This window comes from Chiloscyllium plagiosum, chromosome 7, assembly GCF_004010195.1.
Source record: "Chiloscyllium plagiosum isolate BGI_BamShark_2017 chromosome 7, ASM401019v2, whole genome shotgun sequence".
Lineage (NCBI taxonomy): Eukaryota > Metazoa > Chordata > Chondrichthyes > Orectolobiformes > Hemiscylliidae > Chiloscyllium > Chiloscyllium plagiosum.
In genome coordinates this window covers 117989646-118016729 of record NC_057716.1, presented here as the reverse complement: position 1 = coordinate 118016729, position 27084 = coordinate 117989646, and the positions used below count along the sequence as shown (strand labels likewise).

The window sequence follows — 27084 nt, the reverse complement described above, 5'->3', positions numbered from 1 at the left end:
CCAAAATAAACGCCTGGTTAAATGGTCACCCGGTTCTAAAGAAAGTTGATACCACTGAGCCTATATCAGTGATTGTGGAACCAGACTTGATCAAAATTCATTCTGGACTCGAACCCTTAGGTTTGTAAGACCTCTGCCGGGCTGAAACCCCTACAGATTAAGGATACAATTTTGTTTCCAGTCTCTTATGAAAGGCAGCTGGTTCAGTTACCACTGATTGTTGTAAAAATCTCAGGCCCAAGCTTGATGGGACAAAATTGATTGAGAAAGATTCAACTTGATTGGTTCAACATTTTTCGATCAGAAAATGGCTGCCAAGTGAAGTCCTAATTAAATACCTGGAGGTTTTTCAGAAAGATCTAGGGACTATCAAAGTGGCAAGGCCACCGTACTTATTGACCAAAAAACAATTCCACGATTCTGCAAGGTCTGCCCAGTACTATTTAGCTTTCATGTAAAAGTAGAAGCAGAAATCAGGAGGCTGGAGAGTGAAGGAATCATCAAACCAGTCTAGTCTGCAGAATGGGTAGCATCTGTCATACAGATTTTGAAGCCAGACTGATCAGTTCACCTTTATGGGGATTTCAAACAAATGGTAAATTGCTCTTCAGAGCTGGCTAAGTACAAATCCCTCACATAGAGGACTTATACACGAAACTGGATGGTCCTTCATGAAGTTGGCATGAGCCATGCATATCTGCAATTGTGGTTGGTTGAAGATTTCCTGAAGCATGCTACAATTAGTACCAGTATATAAGACTGCCACTTGGGGTATCATCAGCTTGTGTCATTTTCCAGCAGAAGATGGAGAACGTTTTATAAGTTCTACCCGAGGTTTTCATTTATGTGATAACATACTAATAACTGAGAAGACCAATAAAGAACATTTAGAGATCTTGAACATAGTGCTTAAATGTTTCTCCCAGGTGGGCGTAAGCCTTAGAAGGGAAAAATGTGTGTTCCAGGCACCCCAAGTGACCTACTTGGACTACAGAGTTGACAAGACCGGGTTACACCCATTGGAAGATAAATAAGGGAAATCAGAGATGTCCTGGCTCCCAAATCTATATCAGAGTTTAGGTATTTCGTTGGTTGGTGAATTATTATGAAAAGTTCATCCATAACCTGGCCTCCATCCTTACATCTGCTATTGAAAAGGGGCCAGCCTTGGAAATGGTCTCTTGGCCAAAATATAACCTTTAGGGAAGTGAAGAAGCAGCTATCACTATCAAAGGTGTTGGCACAGTACAATCCCAAGCGAGATGTGGTGTTGACCTGTGATGCCTCCGTGAAAGGTACCGGGGTAGTGTTAGCTCACCAGTGGCCCAGCAAAGAGGAATGCCCTGATAGCATAAGCTTCCTGAACTTTGGCTGATGCTGGATGGAGGTATGCCCAGTTAGAGAAAGAAAATTTGGCAGTCATCTTTGATGTGGGAATGTTCCACTTTATGGACGTAAATTAGTAATAGAAACGGACTAGAAACTCCTGCTAGTGCTACTCAAAGAGGACAGGGCCGTGCCGTCATAGTTTCGGGTCAAATTCAGCAGTGGGCTCTTATTCTCAGTTCGTACAATTACAAGTTGAATGTCCAAGAGGCCAAGTGGGAGGAGTTGCCTCCCACTGGCAGATACACCATTGCTAGTGCTGCCACTGAAGCAGTCTGTCTGGTTTTAAACTTTCTGGACACCTGTCCGGTCACCACTGACAATATCTGATTATGGACACAAAAAGATTCCACATGGTAAACGAAAACAACTGGTGGTGACGGAGGAGGTAAAACAGCCATCATAACCAGAATTGAAACCTTTGGGGACCCCACAGGACCAGATCACCACAGAGGATGGCATATTATTATGGGAGCAAGACTGATTGTCCCAAGCAAAGGTCACCACCATATACTGGCGAGGGTTGTCCAGGGGTTTCAAAAATGAAATGTCGGCCAGGGGTTATGCCTGGTGGCCAGGATTTGATACACGTAGTTGTGTTGTTGGGCAGTGCCCAGAGTGCCAACAAGGACAGAAATTACCATCAGCATCTCTCCACATTCGTGGGAATGGTCAGATAAACCCTGGACTCAGTTACGTGTCGACTATGCTGATCCTTTCACAGGCTCAATGTTTTTAGTCATTGTAGATGCCCACTCAAAGTGGCTGGACACATGCTTAGAGTTCATTTGTCAAACATGAGGGCGACAATTGAAAAGTTGCAAGCAACTTTTGCAATACACGGATTTCCTGACACAGACAACAGGCCATCATTTACCAGCCAGGAATTTAAATATTTCCTAAAGTCAAATAGCATTTGGCATATAAGGGCAACTCCACACCATCCATCATTTAATGGTCTGGTGGAAAGAGCAGTCTAAACTTTGACAGCAGGCTAAAGTAATAGCCTACAGCTTCACTCGATACCAAAGTGCCCCGGTTCCTGTTTGATTATAGAATCACTCCTCACGCAATTATAGGGACAGCTTCGGCAGAGTTATTAAAGGGGAAAAGACTCCATAGCTGAAAATGTTTTCCTGGAAAAGCGCAGCAGGTCAGGCAGCATCCAAGGAGCAGGAGAATCGATGTTTGGGGCACAAGCCCTTCTTCAGGAATTCCTGAAGAAGGGCTTATGCCCGAAACATCGACTCTCCCGCTCCTTGGAGGCTGCCCGACCCGCTGTGCCTCTCCAGTAACACACCCTTCAGCTCTGATCTCCAGCATCTGCAGTCCTCACTGTCTCCCAATAGGATATGGAACAAAGGCTGGCAAATGGGACCTGGTCAGATTGGGATGTCATGCACAGACAGGCTGGACCAAAGGGTTTGTTTCCGTGCTCTATGACTCTATTAAGTATCAATGAGGTGGCACATAGGGCCCTGAAAAAAGAGCAGGAGAGAGATGCATGGCTTAGTGGTTAGCACTGTTGCCTCCCAGCGCCAGGGACCAAGGTTCGATCCCAGCCCCAGGCGACCGTCCGCGCAGAGCCCGCGAACCCCCCCCTCCCCCCCCCGAGTGCAAGACTCAGGCTACAGTCCGAGGCAGAATCGGAGTAACTGACCTGGTGAGAAAATGCCCCAAGAGAGGCTACAGGAAAAAGATTGGGCCTACGTCCCAGGACTTAGAGGGGGAGAGGTGTAATTCTCAATGTGCAATATTCCAATCCAGAACAACAGCTCCTATATTTGTGAAACTCTGAAAGATTATAGTTAGGGTATCGACAATGTGCTCCCCTACTTCTTTTAATACCCTTGGAGGAAACTGTCAGGACTGAGGGATTTGTCACTAGTCAATTCCACTAACTTCCTCATTACCAATGTTTTACTTACCTTCATTTTATTCAGTCCTTGATCCCAATCCATTATTAATTTGCTCGGTACTTTAGGCAAGCTATCTTCCTTTTCTGTTGTAAATACTGAGGTAATGTAATTAATCAACATGTCTGCCATTTCCCCATTTTCATTGACAATATCCCTACTTTCAGTCTTTAGGGCAGCACGGTGGCTCACAGCATCAGAAACTTGGGTTCAATTCCAACCTCGGGTGGCTGTCTGTGTGGGTTTCCTCCGGGTGCTCCAGTTTCCTCCCACAATCCAAAGATGTGTAGGTCAGGTGAATTGGCCATGCTAAATTGCCCATAGTTTTAGGTGCATTAGTCAGGGGTAGGAGAAAGGGTCTGGGTGGGTTACACTTTGGAGGGTCGGTATGGACTTGTTGGGCCAAAGGGCCTGTTTCCATACTGTAGGGAATCTAATCACTATTCCGAGTGTATAGAGAGCAAGTCCAAATAGGCAGGAGCAATTTACCATGATGCACTGGGGCAAGTTGAAACTTTGTTAAAAAGGAAAACGATAGACAACATGTCACACCATCCTGATGGTGGAACAGTGATTTGATGTCCACATTGCAGAAGGCAGGGCCAGGAAACTTGAAACCGAGATTAAGAAGGGCATTAGGAGATGCATGGATTGAGATGGGAAGAGACTGACTGGGATATTTCCAATATGTAATCACAATGAACAGGAGCAGTACCCATTGAATGAACCAGTAAGAAGCAATTCCTAGAAAACAGAACATAGAGAAGTACAGCATAAGAACTGGCCCTTTGACCTACAATGTTGTGTTGAACATGATGCCAAATTAAACTAATCCCTTGTGTTCAATCATGGTCCATATTCCTTGTATATTAATGTGCGTGTCTATTAAGTCCCTTAAATGCCCCTTTTGTACCTGCCTCCACAACACCACGTTTCAGTCATCTACCATTCTATGAAAAAAACTTGCCCCTCACATCTCCTTTGAACTTTCCCCTTTCATCTTAAACATATGCCCTCTAACATTAGACATTTCAAGTCTGGGAAAAAGACTCTGAATGTCAACCCTATCTATGATTAGATTACTTACAGCATGGAAACAGGTCCTTCGGCCCAACAAGTCCACACCGACCCGCCGAAGCGCACCCACCCAGACCCATTCCCCTACATTTACCCCTGCACCTAACACTACGGGCAATTTAGCATGGCCAATTGACCTAACCTGCACATTTTTGGACTGTGGGAGGAAACCAGAGCACCCGGAGGAAACCCACGCAGATATGGGGAGAATGTGCAAACTCCACACAGTCAGTCGCCTGGGAATTGAACCCAGGTCTCTGGCGCTGTGAGGCAGCAGTGCTAACCACTGTGCCACCGTGCCGCCCACTTTTTAAAAAATTTATCGTGGCCCAGGACGATCAGGTATGCTTTCCCGATGCTAATTGCCAAACACATCGTCAACAATGGGCCAGATTAAGTATAGCAGGTTAGTCCCTTTTCCTGAAGCACATTAGTGAGCTATTTGGATTTTTGTAATTTGGATATTTGCTATTGGAATTTGGAATTTCGCTATTTGGATGCTTCTCGTAATTTTATAAACTTCTATCAGGTCTCCATTCAGCCTCCACTACGGCAGAGAAAATAATCCTGGTTTGTCCAGCCTCTCCTTTTACCTTATACGCTCTAATCCAGGCAACATCCTGGTAAACCATCTTTTGTATTCTCTTCAAAGCTTCCACATCCTCCCTGGAATGTGGCAAACAGAACTGAACACAATACTCTACGTCTGGCCTAGCCAAAGTTTTATAAAACTGCAACATCGCTTCCTTAATCTAGCATTCCTGTGCAAACTTAATAACACTATGCTCATGAAGCCTTGTGCTCAACTCATGATGTTTTTCTCAACTTGCCCCTTCCAAGAGATATTGGTGAATTTGACAAAATATCAAAAGTTCTCCCTCCCTGGGCTACTGACACCATAAGACTGTTAGTATGGGACAGTTGGTTCAGTGTACATATTGATGACAAGACTGGTGCCTGGAGGAAAAAGACAAATAGACAACCACTCCATTTAACTTGTACACTTGTACTTGCAAACCTGTCCTGGAGGTTTCTTTATGTAGATGACATAAAATTAATCATAAAATCCCTACAGCATGGAAGTAGACCATTCAGCCCATCAAGTCCACACCACGTCTCTGATGAGCATCCATCTCAGATCTGCACCTCTACCCTATCCTGTAAAACTGCATTTCCCATGACTAATCTACCTAAATTGCACACTCCTGGATACTATGGGCTATTTAGTATGGCCAGTCCACGCAGACACAGGGAGAACGTGCAAACTGCATACAGACAGTCACCCGGGGGTGAAATCAAACCGAGGTCCATGGCGCTGTGAGGCAGCAGTGCTAACCATTGAGCTACCGTGCCACCCACATCTACTGTGCCACATAGCTTCAGACTTTCAGACTTTGCACATTCTCCCCATATCTGCATGGGTTTCCTCCAGGTGCTCCGGTTTCTTCCACACTCCAAACATTAGATGAATTGACCACGCTAAATTCTCCATAGTGTTCAGGGAAATGTAGGTTAGGTGCATTAAGGGTAAATATAGGGTAATGGGAATGGGTCTGGGTGGGTTACTTTTTGGAGGGTCAGTCTGGAGTTGTTGGGCCAAAGGGCTTCTTTCCACACTGTAGGGATTCTATGGATTATATGATTCTATGACCTTCCCTGAGCTGGAAGATGTATTGACCAATACATATTGCAAACCTGGCGAACTCTGCAGGACATCGTGCCTAAACCCAAGCACCAGTAAACCTGTGATAGAACAGGAGAGGGAATAGAGAGGATTGACCACAATGTTGCCTGAGCTGAAGAGTTTCAATTATGAAGTGAGATTGAACAGACTGGGGTTATTTTCATCAGAGCAGAGGAGATTGAGAGGGAACATGAATGATATATGTAAAATTATGAAGGACATAGATCGAGTAGACTGGAAGAAACTTTTTCCCTTGATGGACAAGGTGCCATAGATTTGTTAAGGGTGGAAGGTTTAGAGAAGATGTGAGGAAAAATTATTTCACCCAAAGGGTAGTGGGAATCTGGAACTCACTGCCTGTAAGGGTGGTAAGAGGCAGGAACTCTGATAACATTGAAGAAATATTTAGATTTACTTGCAATGCCAAGGTGTACAATGCTATGGGTCAAGTGCAGGAAAATGGGATTAGAATAGTTAGATGGTTGCTTTTGATCAGCACAGACCAGATGGGACAAAGGCAATGCAGATCTCTATGACTCAGTGACCAGCAGTTGCAACATGATTGAACTTTACATTCAGTAATAAGTGAGATGAGTATTTTAAACTTAAATAAACAGCAACTACTTAGGCATAAAATCTGAGCGCTAGCTGAGGTGAACAGGGATATTAGACTCGGAGATAGATCAACAGAAAAGCAGAGACAAACATTTAACAAGGCACTTCAGAATACTCAAAACAAATACTCCAAAGGGAGGACCCACCATCTGTGATTAATTAAAGAGGTTAAGAAGAGCATTAATCTTAAGGAACAGACATTCAATTGTTAAAGGTGACTGGAAGTTCAGGTGACTTAGAATACAAAGAGCAAGAAATAATGACTGCAAGTTTAATTTGGACTATTAAATTGCAGCATAAGAAGAAGCTAGCTAGAAATGTAAAAAAATATGATATTCTATAGGTATCTAAAAAATAAACAAGTGAAGGTGGTTTTCTAAAGGGTGCAAAGTGGAGTATTAATAGTAGATCATATAGAAATGACAGAAATAATGAATAAGTAATTTGCTTCGTCTACAGTTCAGGGATACAAAAAAGCATCCCAGTCATATCTGTCAATCAGGAGGTTGAAGAAAGAGTGATGAAATTATTATCTTGAGGGATGCAGTACTGAACTAACTGATTTGAACTGTGGTTGATGAGTCTCAGGGTCCTGTGGCCGTAAAAGAACTGGCTAGTAACGGAATAGTGCATGAGTGGGAATTTTCCACAAGTTCACTGGATTCTGCAAACTTTCTACCTGACTGGAAAGGAGCAAATATAACCCGCTCCTATACAGGAAGGGAGGCGAGCTTGCTGCCCATTGCTGGGGCGACCAGACTGGGGTCAGGCAGCGGGCAGCCCCAGGTTGTGAAAGGCACTATCCAAATGCAGCTCTGCATCCCAGCCAGCCGTGACAGAGCGCAGGCGCAGAGCGCCCACGTGACCCCCCTCCTCCATGGCAAGATGGCGATGTTGGCGGAGTGTTCGAGGATCAGGTCAGTGTCTGAGAGAGAAATCAATCAATATATATATATATATATATATATACACACACACACCGCCAGAGAGAGAGGGGGGCGGGGACTGACGGTGTATCCCCCGGCCCAGGCATCAGGTCAGTGCCTGATGAGAGATTAAACTGTTTTATATAAATATATATAAAACACTATGTCAGCGAAAGAAACAGGTATATACTGTGTGTGTGTGAGAGAGTGTGTGTCAGTGAGGCGGGAGGGAGGGGAGGGTGTGTGTCCCTGTCCCTGTCCCTGTCCCTGTCCCTGTCCCTGTCCCCCACAATCAGGTGGGAGCCCCCAAGGGTCAGCTCAGTGTCGATCAGAGAAATGTATAAAATGCTGTGGATGTGGGTGTGAGAGGATTGTACACACACTGAGAAACGTACACACTGTGGGTGAGAGAGACGTGCGCAGACTATGGGAAACGTGCACACTCTGTGAGAAACATGCACACTGTGAGAGAAACATACACACTGAGAGAAACGTGCACGCTCTGTGTGAGAGAAACGTACACACAGAGAGAAACGTGCACACTCTGTGTGAGAGAAACGTACACACAGAGAAACGTGCACGCTCTGTGTGAGAGAAACGTGCACGCTCTGTGTGAGAGAAACGTGCACGCTCTGTGTGAGAGAAACGTACACGCTCTGTGTGAGAGAAACGTACACGCTCTTTGTGAGAGAAACATGCATGCTCTGTGTGAGGATCTTGCACTCTGTGTGTGAGAAACGTGCACGCTCTGTGTGAGAGAAACGTACACACAGAGAAACGTACACACAGAGAAACGTTCACGCTCTGTGTGAGAGAAACGTACACGCTCTTTGTGAGAGAAACATGCACGCTCTGTGTGAGAGAAACGTACACACAGTGAGAGAAACGTACACACTGAGAGAAACGTACACACAGTGAGAGAAACGTACACACTGAGAGAAACGTACACGTCCTGTGTGTGGATCTTGCACTCTCTGTGAGAGAAACGTGCACGCTATGTGAGAGAAACATGCACGCTCTGTGTGAGGATCTTGCACTCTGTGTGAGAGAAACGAGCACACTCTGTGTGAGAGAAACGTACACACAGTGAGAGAAACGTACACACTGAGAGAAACGTGCACGCTCTGTGTGAGAGAAACATGCATTCTCTGTGTGAGGATCTTGCACTCTGTGTGTAAGAAACATGCATGCTCTGTGTGAGAGAAACGTACACACAGTGAGAGAAACATACACACAGAGAAATGTACACACGCTCTGTGTGAGAGAAACATACACACTGAGAGAAACGTGCACGCTCTGTGTGAGGATCTTGCACGCTCTGTGAGAGAAATGTGCACGCTCTGTGAGAGAAACGTGCACGCTCTGTGTGAGAGAAACGTACACACACACAGAGAAACGTACACGCCCTGTGTGTGGATCTTGCACGCTCTGTGAGAGAAACGTACACGCTCTGTGTGAGAGAAACGTACACACACTGAGAGAAACGTACACGCCCTGTGTGAGGATCTTGCAATCTCTGTGTGAGAGGAACATGCACGCTCTGTGAGAAGCATGCAAGCTCTGAAAGAAATGTGCATACACTGAGACACTTGCATACTCTGCGAGAAAAACGTGCACACTCTGAGACAAACGTGCGTACAGTGAGAAACATACACGCCCTGTGAGAGAGACGTACACGCTCTATGTGTGAGAAACATACATGTTCTGTGTGTGAGAAATGTACACTGAGAAACGTGCACGCTCTGTGTGAGAGAAACGTGTATGCTCTGAGTAACGTGCACGCTCTGTGTGAGAGATACATACAGAAACGTTCACGCTCTGTGTGTGAGAAATGTGCACGCTCTGTGTGAGAGAAACGTGCATGCTCTGAAAATGCACTTGCTCTGCGAGAGAAACGTGCATGCTCTGAGACAAATGTGCATACAGTGAGAATATACACGCTCTGTGTGAGAGAAACGTGCACGCACTGAGAGAAATGTACATGCTCTGTCTGTGAGAAACGTGCACGCACTGTGAGAAACATACACTGAGAAACGTGCATGCACTGTGTGTGAGAAACGTACACTGAAAAATCTACACACTGTGGGAAACGTGCACGCTCTGTGTGAGAGAAACATGCACGATCTGTGCGAGAGAAATGTGCACAGTGAGAAATGTACTGTGTGAGAGAAATATAGCCACACTGAGTGAGAAACATATACGTTGTGAGAGAAGTGTTACACGCTCTGTGTGAGAAATGTTACACAGCCTGTGAGAAACGTATACAGTCTGTATATGAGAAACGCACACAGCGAAAAAATTACACAGAAAGAAACGTGCGCGCGCTGTGTGCGCAAGAGAGAGAAACCGTACACGCTGTGCATGTGTTTGAGAGAAACATGTATGCGCCTATGAGAGAAACATACAAGCTGCATATGAGAGAGAGAAACGCATACACTGCTTGTGAGACAGACGAACATGTTTTGTTTGTGAGTGATAAATACACACTCTGTGTGAGGGAGAGAGACTGAGAAAGAAACACTGGATATGGGTACGCTGTCCCGCGTGCTCTCTGTCTGTGGCTCGCTCTCACTCTCGCGCATTCTCGCTCGCTCTCACTCTTACTCGCTCTCACTTTCGTGCGTTCTCGCTCTCTTACTCCCGCTCACTCTCGCGTTCTGCTCACTCTCGCTCTCACTCTCACGCTCTCCCGCTCTCTCTCACTCTCGCGCACTCCTGCACTCTCTCACTCCCGCTCTCTCTCACTCTCGCGCTCTCCCGCTAGCTCTCACTCTTGCACTCTCGCGCTCTCCTGCTTGCTCTCACTCCCGCTCGCTCTCACTCTCGCGCTCTCTTGCTCGCTCTCACTGTCTCACTCCCGCTCTCTCTCGCACTCGCTCTCACTCCCACTCGCTCTCACTCTTGCGCTTGCTCTCACTCTTGTGCTCTCCCGCTCGCTCTCAATGTCACACTCGCTTTCTTGCACTGTCTCGCTCACGCTCCCTCTCACGCGCTCTGACTCTCGTGCTCTTCCACACTCATCCTCTCTCTCTCTCGCTTGCTCTCACTCAGTCTTTCACTTTCTGACTTGCTCTTTCATTCTCACTCACCCTCAATCACACTGCAGCTCATTGACTTGTTCTCAAGCTCTCACTTCATCTCACTTTTTCACTCGTGCTCTCTCTCTCGCGTTCTGTCTCACTGTCGATCTCTATCTCCGCAGTCACAGGAAGGCGCGGGCGTTGCTGAAGAAGGAGAAGCGGAGGAGGAGGCGGCAGGAGGAGGCCAAACAGCGTCAGGCAGGTAGGACCCTGGTCGGAGGGAACAGCCAGTGAGAATCTGTGGCAGTAGGGGTGGAGAACGGAGACCCAGGAAAGATCAGAGGCTCTGAGGACAGGAGGGGTGGGCATGGATGGGGTTTGGATGAAACAAGGAGTGGAGGGTGGTGGTGGGGAACGGGGTAACCAGGGTGTGGGGCTGGCACACAGAGGTGGAGTTTGGGAGTGGGGTGCCTAGCTGTCCTGGGGGTTGGGTGTGCTATGGTGAAACCTGGGAGAGTGGGACCTGTGAGTGACCAAGGACAAAGTGGGAGAGGGTGACCTGGGACCAGAAAGGAAGAAAGGGAATGGAGGGTGACGTCGAGGGGTGGTGGGGTTGGGTGATTCCTGGAACCAGAGCAGGGACAGTGTGTTGGAGTCCTGGAGGTGATGGTGGACCTTGGCAGGGGTCCAACAGGGGTGAGATAGTCTGGAAAGATGGGTGTCAAGAAGAGGTATCTGAGAGGCGACTTAGTGGGACTGGGAGAGGTTGCTGGGCTCTTGGAGGGGATCAAAGAGACCAGGATGTGGTGAGTATGGACCATTTGTTCTGGGACATTGAGTGAGAATGCTAGGGGGACTGGATGGTGGAATACATATATATCAGCTTTTCCTTTAAGGATTGAGTGCTGTTAGTGAATTTGTTCTTATTTGTTAATGGAATATGGACATCAAGGCTAGGCCAACATTTAGTGCACATTCCGAATTGCCCTGGAGAGGGTGCTGTTGAGCTGCTGCCTTGAACTGCTGCAGACCATAGGATGTTGGCACACCCAAAGTGTTATTAGGGAGAGAATTCCAAGTGACCCAGTGACACTGAAGGAACGATGATATATTTCAGACTCAAGACGATGAGTGGCTTGGAGGGGAGCATGCAGGTGCTAAGGAACCTTGGTATATCAGTGCATTGCATCTGGTAGATTGCACACAATGCTGCTACTGGCCATTGATGGGGAAGGGAATTGTACATTGAAGGTGGTGGGTGGGGTGCTGCCAGTTGTCCTGATGGTGTTGAGCTTCTTGAATGTTATTGAAGCTGCACCCATCAATGCAAGTGGTCAATATTCCATCTCATTCTTATAGAGAGGTGACAGATATTAGCGAGTCAGAACATGTGTTAATCACTACAGAATCCTAGCTAAAATAAAAGCTTTGACAAAGGGTCAGTTAGACTCGAAACGTCAGCTCTTTTTTCTCCTTACAGATGCTGCCAGACCTGCTGAGATTTTCCAGCATTTTCTCTTTTGGTTACAGAATCCTAGTTCCTGACTGCGTGTACTTTACAGTATTTATATGGCTGATCTGGTACACTTTCTGGTCAATGGTAGGCCCACATTTTGATTAGGGATTCAGCGATTGGAGGGGAGGGGGAATTGCGGGTGTGAAGGCGTGAAGTGGTTATCACCCAGTTGCAGTCAGACTTAGTTTGAAGGAAGATGGTTGTGGTGGTTGAATTTAAAATCAGCTCAGCCTCAGGCTCATCACTGTCAGAGTTCCTCAGGTGAGTGCCCTAAGCCCAAATTTACAAAACAAACCTGAAATCGGGATAGTGAGGGTGACTGTGCTTGATGTTAAGGCAGCATTTGACCCAGTGTGGCATTAAGCAGCTCCAGAAAAACTGTAGTCAATGGGAATTTGGATAAACTCTGCTGGTCAGACTCATACTTTGCACAAAGGATTGTGGCTTTTGGAGACCACTCATCCCAGCCCCCCAAGATATCACTGCAGGAGTTACTCTGGGTCGGTAGATATTTTCTGATCAATTGATTCAGAGGTATTGTTTCACACCTTTTGGAGCAGGTGGGATTTAAACCCAGCTCTTAGAGGTAGGGACCCTCCTACTGTGCCATAGAGCCCAGTCCCTCAGGGTAGTTTCTCAGGCCCACCTATTTCATCAGTGATCTTTCCTCTGTCACAGAGTCATAGTGATGTACAGCACGGAAACAGATCCTTCGATCCAACTTCACCATGTTATCGAGCTTATGGAGTATCACTGGAGCTACCTTCATCCAGTTAACTGCAGAATACTCCATTACATTCCATGCAGATTCCTGTCCTAGCCTGACATACTTTTGTAGCCACAACATTCGTAAAGGCTAGTGCAGTTCACTAGCATGGTTAATGGCCCCTCCCTCACCCAAGATATTAATCATAGCAGGTTCGGCAGATTCAATTATGTAAAGCAATTGAATGTCCTGGGACAATGGTTAGATTCTCTCACTAAAGACGGTCATTGCTTGCTGCTTGTATCTGCAGATGTCACTTGCCGTTTTTCAGTGCATAGAGTCATAGCGTCGTAGAGATGTACAACATGGAAACACTCCCTTCAGTCCAAGTAGATATCCTAACCCAATCTAGTCGCACTTGGCCCATATAATTCTAAACCCTTCCTATTCATATACCCAACTAAATGCCTTTTAAATGTTGCAATTGTACTAGCCTCCACCACTTCCTCTGGCAGCTCATTCCATACACGTACCACCCTCTGTGTGAAAAAGTTGCCCCTTAGGTCTCTTGAATATTTTTCTCCTCTCACCCTAAACCTATGCCCTCTAGTTCTGGACTCCCCCACTCCAGGAAAAGACTTTGTCTATTTATCCTATCCATGCATCTTCATGATTTTATAAACCTCGATAAGGTCCCCCCTCAGCCTGCAATGCTCCAGGGAAAACAGCCCAGCCTTGGGAAAAGTTGATTAGCAGAGAACTGGGAATTTAGGTCCATTGTACCCTTACGGTTGCAGAACTGATGGATAGAGTGGTCAAGAAGGCATTTGGTATGCTTGCCTTCATTGGATGGGGTATTGAGTATAAGAGCTGGCAGGCCATGTTAAAATTGTACAGGACTTTGGTTCAGCCACATTTAGAATACTGTGTACCGTTCTGGTCGCCACATTACCCAAAGGATGTGGACGCTTTAGAGAGGGTGCAGAGAATGTTTTCGAGGATGTTGCCTGGTATGGAAGGTGCTAGCTATGAAGAGAGGTTGAGGAGGTTAGGATTGTTTTCATTAGAAAAAAGGAGATTGAGGGGGGACCTGATTGAGGTTTACAAAATCATGAAGGGTCTAGACAGGGTGGATAGAGATAAGCTTTTACCCAGGGTGAGGGATTCAATAACGAGTGGTCACGCATTCAAGGTGAGAGGTGGAAAGTTTAAGGGGGATACACGTGGAAAATACTTTACACAAAGGATGGTAAGTGCTTGGAACGTGTTGCTAGTAGAGGTAGACACAGTAGATTCATTTAAGGTGCATCTGGACAGATGCATGAGTAGGTGGGGAGCAAAGAGATACAAATCCTAAGGAATTGAGTGATAGGTTTAGACAGTGGATTTGGATCGGCACAGGCTTGGAGGGCCCAAGGGCCTGTACCTGGGCTGTAAAGTTTCTTTGTTCTTTGCATCTGCCTTATAGCTTACATTCCCATTGAATGTTATATCATTAGCAAACTTGATGTATCTACATTAATCTCTGCATCTTTGAATAATTAATATAGATTGTGAATAGCTGACACCTCAGATTTGATCTTTGTGGAAGTCCCTAGGTAAACTTCCAAATTAAAAATATCCTATTTATCCATACTTCCTGCTTCAGTGTCTTACATATGTTACCCCAGCTCAAAGCAGTCTTGTCTCTCAATGGTAGTGTCCTTAGCTCTGGGCTAGAAATTCTAAGCCCAAGTTGCACCTACCTTGCTGATGTGTCAGTGTATCTATAACGTGTCTGAACTGGTTGATTAAATATGATAATGATCCCAAACATCTAGGACCTTTTATCTTGTGTACTCATTTTTTTGTGTGGCACCTTTTTTTGGTGCTTTTTGGAAATCCAAGTACACTGACCATAGTATTTAGGTGCATTAGTTGGGGTAAATGTAGGGTAGGGGAATGGGTCTGGGGGGTTACTCTTCAGAAGGTCGGTGTTGGGCTGAAGGGCCTGTTTCCATGCCATAGGGAATCTAATCTAATCTAATAACTGCATATGCTAGTTCTCCCTCTACCCAACCTGGTTACATTCCTAAAAAAAACACGCAAATAGAATGACAGATGTGATTTACCTGTTAACCAATTAGTAGGGAAAATGCTAGGATCTTTTCTAAAGGATTTAATAGCGTGCACTTGGAAAACAGTGGACAGGATTGGATAGAGTCAGCTAGATTGACGAAATGGGAAACCATGCTTGACATATCTACTGTCATTTTCTAGGATGTAACTAGTAGAGTTAATGAGAAACCCAGTGGATGAGGTTTACTTGGACTTTCAGAAGGGTTTTATAAGGTCCCATTTTTTTAGATTAGATTAGATTAGATTACTTATAGCGTGGAAACAGGCCCTTCAGCCCAACAAGTCCACACCAACCCGCCAAAGCGCAACCCACCCAGACCCATTTCTCTAGATTTACCCCTTCACCTAACACTACGGACAATTTAGCACGGCCAATTTACCTAACCTGCGCATTTTTGGATTGTGGGAGGAAACCGGAGCACCCGGAGGAAACCCACGCAGACACGGGGAGAACGTGCAAACTCCACACAGTCAGTCGCCTGAAGTGGGAATTGAACCCGGGTCTCTGGCGCTGTGAGGCAACAGTGCTAACCACTGTGCCACCCACCCATATAAGAGATTAACATGTCCAATTAAAGCACATGGGATTAGGGTGGTGTACTGAGATGGATAGGAGAAAGTGAGGTCTGCAGATGCTGGAGATCAGAGCTGAAAATGTGTTGCTGGAAAAGCGCAGCAGGCCAGGCAGCATCCAGGGAACAGGAGAATCGACGTTTCTCCTGTATTCCTGAAGAAGGGCTTATGCCCGAAACGTCGATTCTCCTGTTCCCTGGATGCTGCCTGACCTGCTGCGCTTTTCCAGCAACACGTTTTCAGCTACTGAGATGGATAGTGAACTAACTGGCAGACAAGCAACAAAGAGTAGGAATATACAGGTCATTTTCTCAGTGACCGGCAGTGACTAGTGGGATACCGCAGAGATCAGAGCTTGATTCCCGTTGTTCACAATATATATTCATAATTTAGATAACTAAATTGCAGGCAATTCAAAGCTCTGTACAAGGGTGGACAGTGAGGTGGGTGCAGCGATAGAGTCATACAACACAGAAATAGACCCTTCGGTCCAACTTATCCTTTCCGACCAGGTTTCCCCAACTGAACTAGTCCCATTTGCCTGCATTTGGCACATAACCCTCGAAATCTTTTCTATTCATGTACCTGTCTGAATGTCTTTTAACTGTTGTAACTGTACCTGCATCTATAATTTCTTCTGGCATTCCACATATGAATCACCCCCCGTGTGAAAAAGTTAACTGTCAAGTCCCTTTTAAATCTTTCCCCTCTCACTTTAAACCTAATGCCCTAGTTTCGGACTCCCCTACCCTGGGGTAAAGATCCACCTCATCTGAGCCCCTCGTGATTTTATAAACCTCCATAAGGCCACCCCTCAACATGCTGCACTCCAGGGAAAAAGAATCCCAGCCTATTTAGCCTCTCCTTTTAACTCACACCCTCTGGTCTTAGAGTCATAGAAAAGTACAGCACAGAAACAGACCTTTGGTCCAACTTGTCCATGTTGACCAGATATCTGAAATTAATCTAATCCCAATTGCCAGCACTTGGCCCATATCCCTCCAAACCCTTCCTATTCATGTACCCATCCAGATGCCTTTTAAATGTTGCAATTGTCCCAGCCTCCACCACTTCCTCCGGCAGCGCATTTCATGCCCGCATCACCCTCTGTGTGAAAACTTTACTCCTTAGGTCCCTTGTAAACACTTCCCCTCTCAATCTAAACTTATGCCCTGTAGTTCTGGTCTTCCCCACCCCAGGTAAAATACCTTGTCTATTTACCCTATCCATGCCCCTCATGATTTATAAACCTCAGTAAGGCCACCCCTCAGCCTCCGATGCTCCAGCAAAAACAACCCCAGCCTATTCAGCCTCTCCCTGTAGCTCAAATCCTCCAACCCTGACAACATCCTTGTAATTCTTTTCTGAACCTTTTCAAGTTTCACAGCATCATTCCTGTTAAAATATAGAGTCTAAGTGCATCATGAAGCTGCACAGAGTAGAAAGTCAATCCAGTCGATAAAAACGTCACCCAATCTCCATTTGTTTTGTCGTTTGTCCAATAGTCTTACAACAGGAACTGTCCAACATCATACATGGAAGCTAACTTGTGGAGTTAATTGAGGAATGAATTAGTGCATTCAAAAGAAAGGGATGAGAGAGGAGAAAATCAGTGAACAATGTCATAAACAAAAAAAAAGATGGGTGTTACAGACATAGATATGAGAGGGAAAGTAATCAGCCAAGATATCACTAGAAAGTGATATACTTCCAGAAAATGATTAAGTACACCCACAGATATCAGATAACCATCAGATCAAGCTCCCCCATGATGTATAACATAGACAGTGCCCGTTTAGGTAACCTATCGGGGGCCTTCCAGTTTATCTGGCTTTGTTCAGGATTAAACTTGTGCTATTAATGTATTATTTGTGCTTATTCAAATATGAAGCCTCATGTGTATTCTCTTAGTATTTGTGGGCTAATTTGTAGTATGTTGATCCTTCTTTTACCACTCCATCCCACAGCCCTCACCCTAGTCACTGAATGAATCACAAATCAAATCTGAACTTCTGTTATCACTTTTATGAATTATTGGTTACATTTGCCCAACATCCCTCTAAATGTTTTTTATTCATGTACCTGTCCAAATATCTTGTAAATGCTATAACTGTTCCTGCATCTACCACTCCTCTGGCAGTTCATTCCATATAAGAACCATGCTCTTTGAAAAGGTTGACCCTTGGGTTCTTTTTAAATCTTTCACTTCTCACCTTCAACCTATGCCCTCTAGTTTTGAAATCCTCTACCCCATGGAAAAGACCTTTGGTATTCACCTTAACTATGCCCCTCATGATTTTATAAAAATCTATATGGTCACTCTTCAGCTTCCTACACAGGGAAAAAAAAATCCCAGTCTTTCCAGTCTCTCCTTATAACTCAAACCACCAATCCTGGTAACATCCTTGTAAATCTTTTCCATACCTTTTTGAATTTAATAATATTCTTCCCATAGAAGGGTGACCAGAAATATATGCAGTGTTCCAAAAGTGGCCTCACCAATATCTTGTATAGCTGCGATATGATATCTCTATCCCTATACTCAATACACTGATCAATAAGGGCAAGTGTGCCAAACACCACCTTCACCACCATGTCGACCTGTGCTGCCATTTTCAAGGAACTGTGTGTGTGAACCCCAAGGGATCTCTATTCAACAACACTCCCCAGGGCCCTGCCATGATCAGTGTAAGTCCTGGCCAGCACCTCACCTTCCGCCTGGCAGCCCACAGCTCGGAGGACTCAACATTGAATTCTCCAATTTCAAATATCCTTCCCACATATCCCCCAACTCCCTTTTCAGCCCCGCCTCCTCCCTTCCATCCCTCCAACCGACCTCTCCTTCCAGCTACCAACTGGATTTATTCCTCCTATCGACCAACCAGGTCATACCTACCACCTGTATTCACCTATCACCACCTCACCACTTTGCCCCTGTCCCCACCCATAACCCTCCCCCCACCTGCCCTTTATCTGCAACTCCCCCTACCCCCACCCCTGGTCCTGAAGAAGTGTTGACTTCTTCAACACCTGATGCTGCCTGGCTTGCTGTGTTCTCCCAGCCTCTTGCTGGATTCTTGGGATGACAAGTCTGACTTATGAAGAGAGACTGGATTGGCTCGGACTTTATTCAGTGGTGTTTAGAAGAATGAGGGGGGTGGGATCCCATAGGGACAGATAAAGTTCTTACAGGACTAGACAGCGTAAATGCAGGAAAAATGTTCCTGATGCCTGAGGAATCCAGAACCAGAGGTCACAATCTAAGGATGTCGGGTTGGCCATTTAGGCCGGAGGGGATGAGAAATGTCTTCACTTGGAGACGCCTGTGGAATTTTCTGCCACAGAAAGCAGATCAGGCAAAAACTTTTAATGCTTTCCAAAAGGAGATAGTAAATCTAAGAAAAATATCTAACATGCATTATTAAGACTAATTTTGTAAGAGATTCCAATACTTTCCCTATAACTATTGGACTATATAGTTCCTATTTATGTTCTTAGAATCCCTACAGTGTGGGAATAAACCCAAGTCCAACAAGTCCACACCGACCCTCCGAAGAGTATCCCACCCAAACCCTTGATTAATGCACCTAACCTACACATCCCTGAACACAATAGACAATTTTAGCTTGGCCAATTCACCTAACCTGCATATCTTTGGACTGTGGGAGGAAACCAGAGCACCCGGAGGAAACCCATGCAGACACGGGGAGAATGTGCAGACTCCACACAGACAATTGCCCGAGGCTGAAATCGAACCCGGATCCCTGGCGCTGTGAGGCAGCAGTGCTAACCACTCAGCCACCGTGCTGCCTGTGTTCTCGTCCTCTACGCTCTCTCTTTTCCCTCCTCCCTCCTCTTCGCTGAAATTGTAGGTTTTTCAGTAACCATGTTGAGACTGGTCTTGATGTGAAGGTTAGGGGAAAGATAATAGTTCATTTGAAAAATGTATTGGCAGTTCTTTAATATATAACGCACTAAAGGTGATGAATTCTCATACTCAGATTTTGTGCACTTTCTTTTTGTGCAATGAAGTATTATTTTAATTCTCTTTCAGAATTGGCTAATGAAGAGGATGTAGAAGAGGTAGAAAACCTTGAGGAAGAAGAGAGTGTGTTGGAAGCTGAAAGGTCAGTGACCTTTGAGATCTATGAGCCTTTAATTTTACAAAAAGAAAAGAAAAAGGTCACAAATCCTGTATTTAAGTGGAGATTGTCAACAACAACTGATTTAAAGTGTTTGTCGAAACCTGTGTTATTTTAAAGTGGTCGGTTCCGTCTCTTAAATCAAGTCAAATCAAAATGATTGAACTGTCAGTGATATGGATTGCTATGACTGATGAGTCAGTAAATTTAGTTGGTTGATTTGGCTTTGAATAAATTGTAATGTTAATATCTGTGTCCCTTTTCCAATGTGCATGTGACATTTTTGATATAGTGACCAAACCTGGATACATATCTCATCTATTAATCTTCAGCTGTTAGCACTCCTGATTTGTGTTGCTGACTGGGTTCTTTTTGAAAAGGTGACAAAGAAATTAATGAACACATCTATATGGATTTCAAAACATTCGACAAGGTTCTGCATAGTAGACTGGTTAGTAAGGTTAGATCACATGGGATCCAAGGGAATTAGCCAATTGGATACAAAATTGGCTCAAAGATAGAGAAGAGGATGGGAATGGAGGATTGTTTTTTGGGGTTGAGGCCTGTGACTAGTGGTGTGCCACAAGGATCAGTGCTGGGTCCACTGCTTTTCGTCATTTATATAAATGATTTGGATGTGAATGTAGGAGAAATAGTTAGTAGGTTTGCAGAAAACACCAGAATAGGTGGTGTAGTGGACAGCGAAGAAGACTATCTCACAGTACAAGGGGATCTTGATTAGATGGGCCAGTGGAAGATGGAGATTAATTTAGATAAATATGAGGTTTGACGAGGCAAACCAGGGCAGGACTTATGCAGTTAATAGTAGGGCCATAGGGAGTGTGACTGAACAAAGAGACCTAGGTATGGAGGTATATAGTTCCTTGAAAGTGGAGTCGCAGGTATCATAGAATCCCTACAGAATGGAAGCAGGCTCTTCAAGTCCACAACAGCCCTTTGAGTCCACAATGACCCTCCGACGAGCATCCCATGCAGACCCAGCCCCCAACCCTATCCCTGTAACCCTGCATTAACCGTGGCTAAGCCATCTAGTCTGTGCATCTATAGGTCATTCAGCATGGCTAATTCACCTAAGCTGCACATCTTTGGAGTGTGGGAGGAAACCGGAGCACCTGGAGGAAACCCACACAGGCACAGGGACAATGTGCAATCTCCACACAGACAGTTGTCCAAAGGTAGATTTGAACCTGGGTCACTGTGCTGTGAGGCGGAAGTGGTAAATAGTGTCCTCTGGACAGGGTAGTGAAGTTGTCTTCATTGGTTATAACATTGAGTGTAGGAGTTGGGATTTCATGTTATGGCTATACAGGACATTGGTGGAGCCATTTTTGCCAATACTACATATAATTCTGGTCGCCCTTCCAAAGCAAGAATGTTGTTAAACTTGAGAGGGTGCAAAAAAAGGTTTACAAGGATGTTTCCAGGACTAGAGGGTTTGAGGTAAAGGGAGAGGCTAAATAGCCTGGGGCTTTTTTTCCCTGAAGTGTCAGAGACAGGGGAGTGATCTTACAGAGGTTCATAAAATCATGAAAGGCATGGATAGGCTGTCCAGCTAAGGTCTTTTTCCCAGGGTAGAGGAGTCCAAAACTAGAGAACATTGGTTTAAAGTGAGAGTCAAAAGATTTGAAAGGTCATGGGGGTAACTTTCACGCAGAGGATAGTGCAAGTTGGGAACGAGCTGCCAGATGAAGTGGTAGAGATGGGTACAATTATAACATTTAAATGGTATCTGGACAGATAAATGAATCGGAAAGGTTTAGAGGGATATGGGTCAAATGCTGGTTGATGGGGCTAAATCAGATTGGGATGTCTCGTTGGACTGAAAGGTCTGTTTCCATGCTGTATAACTCTATAAGAAAGGGTTGCAGTAATTCTCTCCACCCTTGTCCCTCTTTCACGTGTTAGGCAGCGCCTACATGTCGAATGGCTGGCAAAAGAGCAGCAAGCCCAAGAGGAATTCCGACTGAAAAAGGAAAAGGAAGAAGCAGCACGGAAAAAACAGGAAGAGGAGGAGGTAAACACTCGTTCTCTAATCCTTCTATTCCTTCAGTCACACAGAGCAATGAGATAGAGAATAGTGACCCATTTAGCCCGTGTTCTCTCCAGCTGATCTGAGGAGCTGCTGAGACTATAAATTAAGAGGTATACTCAACAACTGAAATATCATTTGCTTTATAATTTTGCATTGTGTCGTGAGAATTATAATGAAGCTAAGATGACCAAATTGTATCTTTCATTAGATGGTGATTCTGGGAAAGACATTTTGATCTGTGGTTTGCAGTTGTGCTAACCAAGCTATAATAAACACTTAGCAGTATTGCTTGGATATTTTTATTCAGAGGTCTTAGATTGTAAGAAACTAATAGTGTGAAAGATGATGCAAAAAAATTATCTCAGTTCGTATCAGCTGTTCTAAAGCAGTGAAAAGCTGCACCATTGTAATGGCTTTAAATAAACTTGGCACCTCAAGTCTGATTTAGTGCTTCACAAAACAATGACTTTCACTTGGAGGTTCTGAAGCTCACAAGACAACATGTTTCTGTGGGAGGAGATAAAATCTTATGAAATGTACATGATGTTGCAATGTTAAGCTGTGTAGCAAGGAAATGCAGCATGCATTAAAGCAGGAGAAGAGTTTTCCTTCTTGGACGTAAATCATTTAAATTCTGTTGGGTCTGACTGCGCCCTTTGTTCCCTGTGGAATGTCATTCCAAGAGATTGCTCACTTTGTAGGTGAGAGTCTTTTGGAATGGTTTGAATTGAGCACAAATGATGCCAATATTTCAGAAATTGTTTACTTCATTGTAGACTAGAATGTTGTTTGGGACAGCCTCCAGTTATGCTGAAAATTCCTGGATTTTAACTTCAGAACTAAAATCTAAACAGTGAGATCATTCTTTAAATAAGAGATATTCTGACGTTAAAATAGGTCTGTGAAATGAGCATTGACTGTTTTGTGATCCTGTTTTTTTGGTGTTCCCAGAGAAGAATCCGTGAAGAATGGGAGCAGCAGCAGATGAAGGAAAAAGAGGAAGTGGAACACAAACAGCAGGAGCGGAGAGAACGAGAGGTGATTCCAGCTCTAGGAGGATAAATTCACAGCATATATCCTCTTTAAAAAGCATTTCATATCTTAATTCAGCATTTTTGCTTGAAGTAGGGCGGTTGTTTGGAGAACTTAGCCTGAAAGAATAATGGTATTAAATGCAAAAGATTTGGTATTGCTTTTCTGTTCATTTATCAAGTTGAGTCTTGGGAATGGAATGCTGTCTACTGCAGGCATCGAAAGTCAGCATCAAGTACTTGCTGGTCAGTTTTAGCACATATGCAAGCAAAGTGAATCTGTAAAAGCATGCAGCAGGGTGTCAGTTTTCCACATCTCATCTTGACCCTTATCTGATTGAGATTGCCAGACGAGGAGTAGTTTTGTATCATGAGTTTGCAGACGTACGGTAACTTGCCAACCATCTAAGGTTAATTTGGATGGAGCTAAGAGAAGTATCTTCCTTTAAGAAGCATTTCAATTAATGTCCCCTTTACTAAAAGACACGTACTGATTTTTGGAATGTTACCATATAGTGCTTTCATAAAGGCCTTTTAACTGTTAAACTGTTAACAGGTTAACTGTTAAACACATTCATTATTAAAACATACTAAAGGAACTTGCAGCTAGCCAAGCTGTTGAACTTGATCACTTCATGGGGCAGCAATGGTAGAAATATGATTTAAATCAGCAATGGTTATTGACCCGGCCACTTGCATATAGGGGTAAAGCCCATGGAGTGATAGTTTTTTTTATTTGATTTAATTTTATGTCTTGATTTGGGCATCAGCCTCAGATGTAATAAGGCAATATATAGATTGTTACAAAAGACTTTTCTCTATTATTGGTTCATAATGTTCAAATTTCAAATCAAATGGTTTATTCAGAATAGAGTATAATTAAATCTGTTGAATTGCTGTTTCCTCACTGAATAGCTCATTATTTTTTCTCAAGTGGGTGATTGATAATATTCTGAGAGCAAGTTTAAACTCTTAATCAGGTAAAACTTGTTCTTTAAAACCTAAGTATGATCAGTTGAACTGCCTTACCTTGAAGCTTTGCTCAGACAGTTATGTGCTTGATTGTGGGAAGAAAGTCTATTTGATTAATGTTTTGCTTGGGTACAGCCCTGTAGATTATTTGAGTATATGTTGAAGGTTACAAACAAACCAATAATATATAAAGTGAGGTTATCCAGATTAAGTTAGCTTAAACTTAGACAAAGAGAATTCAGCCAGCAATTAACCTTACAAACTTGAGGAATTATAAAGGACTTATTTTGATACATTCTTTCTGACCTTTATGATGCCTTGTACTGTAACAATATTTAATGTGTTCATGAAAATTATCTGAACCTACACAAGTGATATTCCTTAACAGCCCTGCACTAAAGAGTTCCCACCGCTCGTCCTTACTGACTAATACATCAAGATGTATCTTTTTCATGATACTTAACAAACATGATTTGAATTATGAGTCTTGTAGCTTGATATCCCTTCATCCTGTGTAAGATATAAAGATTTACTAGAAAATTCAGCTTTGTTTTATAGCCTTTTGCTATTAAACCTCCTAAAACGTTTAATTGTGAACAGTTATTCAGGTCCTGTCACGCCAGTCTCGCAAGCAGTTTAGAAGCCGCTGTGTAAACTGACCCGGTGCCTTTTCAGCAAGCTCCTGCCTGTTCTGTGTATTCTGCTACCTTGTAAATGTATTTGTATCTTGGATATCCAGCATTTAGGGACTGAGCTAGTCATGTTCTATTGTGGCTATACAGAATTTATCATTTAAAAAGTTAATAATTATTGCCTTGGGTTGACTGACAGCTAATATGTTGCTGAATGTTCGGAAAGTTTGTAAGAACTGGGAGCACAGGGAAGAGTGAATTCTATCTTGAGCCCAAATGAATCAGCATTATTTCAATTTGCAGCAGTCATAAAATACTTGCCACTATGAAGGCTGAATTATAATATTTTTCTGATAAATAATCAAAATTTGTCTAAATAATTTGTCTATTTCACATTTTTCATGATAGAATTGATGTTGTGGCTTAGACATTTGGTTTTGAGTTTAATTGCCTTTAAATAATGTATTAAAAAATTTTAATTCCTGTGATGAATCCACTTTATAAGACACTCATTCTTAACAAGTAGAATCAGATGTGTACCAGATATGTACTGCACGTTGTTTTTTACCAGTCCTATGTTTACACCATTTGTAGGAAGCTGTTCAGAAAATGCTGGATCAGGTGGAAAATCAGGTATTGTATGTTCTTTGAATTTTTTGAATTATACAAGTTAAATTGTGTTAGGCTTAATGGAGAATATTTGCAAAACTTTGTTCTCAGTTGAATAAACATAAAGCTGTCAGCTCAACAAAATACCAAGACATGCTATAATTTTAGCGAAAGTGAGGACTGCAGATACTGGAGATCAGGGTTGAGACTGTGGTCGAGAAAAGCACCCGGCTGGTCAGGCAGCATCCGAGGATCAGGAGAATCGACGGTTCGGGCAAAAGCCCTTCATCAAGACACTAATTCTAGTCGACTCTAACTATTGTGCAATAAGGAGGGAGGAAAACCCAACATACCATTTGGCTATTTGATCTGTCCTCTCTTCCCTGAAGAATATTGTATGATATCCATATCAATTTATGAATTAGGATCAGATTAGGCCTACTTGATTCTGTTTACCATTTTGTAAGATCATGACTAATCTGATTCTGGCCTCAACTCCACTTTCCTATCTTCCATTGATACACTTTGAGTTGCTTGTCAATTGGAAAAAAAGTACAAGTGAGGGCTAGGGGTTACTTCAGAGAAGTTTACAGGTATCCACAAATGTTTGTTTAGAAGAATGTTGATTTTATTAATTGTGTTTAATTCTTCAATAATAATTCTTCCATAACGACGAATAATGTAATTTTAAGCAGCTCAGAATCCAAACAAACTTAACTTATTTCACTAATTGAGGTACACCTATGACTGTGATCTCCATGCATGTCCTTAATGGGAAAGATGAGAATTTGGTAGAGAAATCCAGTGCCCACTTCCTAATTTATACTAACTCCTACTTGCCATCATCTCTGTCCTCCCTGGTCTACTTCAACTTTTAGTGCATGATTCTATTAACTGAGAATTGTCACCATCTTTTCATGGCTCTGGCTCCTGCTTATCTTTGACCTGCAGTCCTAAAACTTTCTCATGAGGTTTCTGCCTTTTTGGCTTAGATTCTGTTTTTTTGACCAAACAAACCTGAAGTACTGTATAATTATAAATTATTGTTGTTTAGGGTGGCACGGTGGCTTAGTGGTTAGCACTGCTGCCTCACAGCACCAGAGACCTGGGTTCGATTCCAGACTTGGGCGACTGTCTGTGTTGAGTTTGCACATTCTCCCTGTGTCTGTGTAGGTTTCCTCTGGGTGCTCCAGTTTCCTCCCACAGTCCAAAGATGTGCAGGTCAGGTGAATTGGCCATGCTAAATTGCCCACGGTGTTAGGTGCATTAGTCAGAGGGAAGTGGGTCTGGGTGGGTTACTCTTCAGAGAGTCAGTGTGGACTTGTTGGGCCAAAGGGCCTGTTTTCATACTGTAGGGGAATCTCCCACGCTCTAAAGAAAAAAGTCGAGGCTTGTCCAGCCATTGACCATTGAGTCCAGGCAACATCCTTGTAAATTTCTTATGCACTATTTCCAGTTTAATAACATCCTTCCCATAGCAAGGTGACCAAAACTGAACGTAGTACTCCAAGTGCTGCTTCAGCAAAATCCTGTACAACTACAACACACTTCTATGCTCAGTGCCTTGACTGATGAAGGCCAGTGTGCCAAAAGCCTTCTTCACAGCCCTGTCTACCTATGACTCCACTTTCAGAGGACTGTGAACTTGAACTCCAAGATCGCTCTGTTCCACTACACTCCTTAAGACCCTACTATTCACCATGAAACCTCTATCTTGATTTGACTTTACAAAATGCACGCCCTCACACTTATCTATTTTAAACTCCATTTGCCATTTCTCCACCCACTTCCCCAGCTGATCAAGGTCTTGCTGCAATTTCTGATCATCTTCCTCACTGTCCACGTTACCACCTATTTTAGTGTCATCTGCAAATTTACTAATCATGCCTTGTACATTCTCATCCAAATCACTGAGATAGATAACAAACAGTAATGGGCCCAGCACCGACCCCTGAGGCACTCCATTAAGTCAGGGCCTCCAGTCTGACAAGTATCCTTCCATTAGGGGCAGCACAGTGGTTCAGTGGTTAGCACTACTGCCTCACAGCACCAGGGTCCCAGGTTCAATTCCAGCCTCTGGTTACTGTGGAGTTTGCACATTCTCCCCA

The 27084-nt window shown here is 43.9% G+C and overlaps 1 protein-coding gene across 1 annotated transcript in view; it reads left to right on the top strand.

Annotated features, from left to right (window-relative positions):
* The first annotated feature begins 7497 nt into the window (after nucleotides 1-7497).
* zrsr2 (zinc finger (CCCH type), RNA-binding motif and serine/arginine rich 2) overlaps nucleotides 7498-27084 on the top strand; it is a 40820-nt gene continuing 21233 nt past the window's right edge. The window contains exons 1-6 of the mRNA XM_043694460.1: nucleotides 7498-7595; nucleotides 10807-10886; nucleotides 19592-19664; nucleotides 21606-21714; nucleotides 22684-22770; nucleotides 24962-25000. Coding sequence (XP_043550395.1) covers nucleotides 7564-7595; nucleotides 10807-10886; nucleotides 19592-19664; nucleotides 21606-21714; nucleotides 22684-22770; nucleotides 24962-25000 — 420 coding nt within the window. The 5' untranslated portion in view covers nucleotides 7498-7563. The remainder of the gene's footprint in view (nucleotides 7596-10806; nucleotides 10887-19591; nucleotides 19665-21605; nucleotides 21715-22683; nucleotides 22771-24961; nucleotides 25001-27084) is intronic.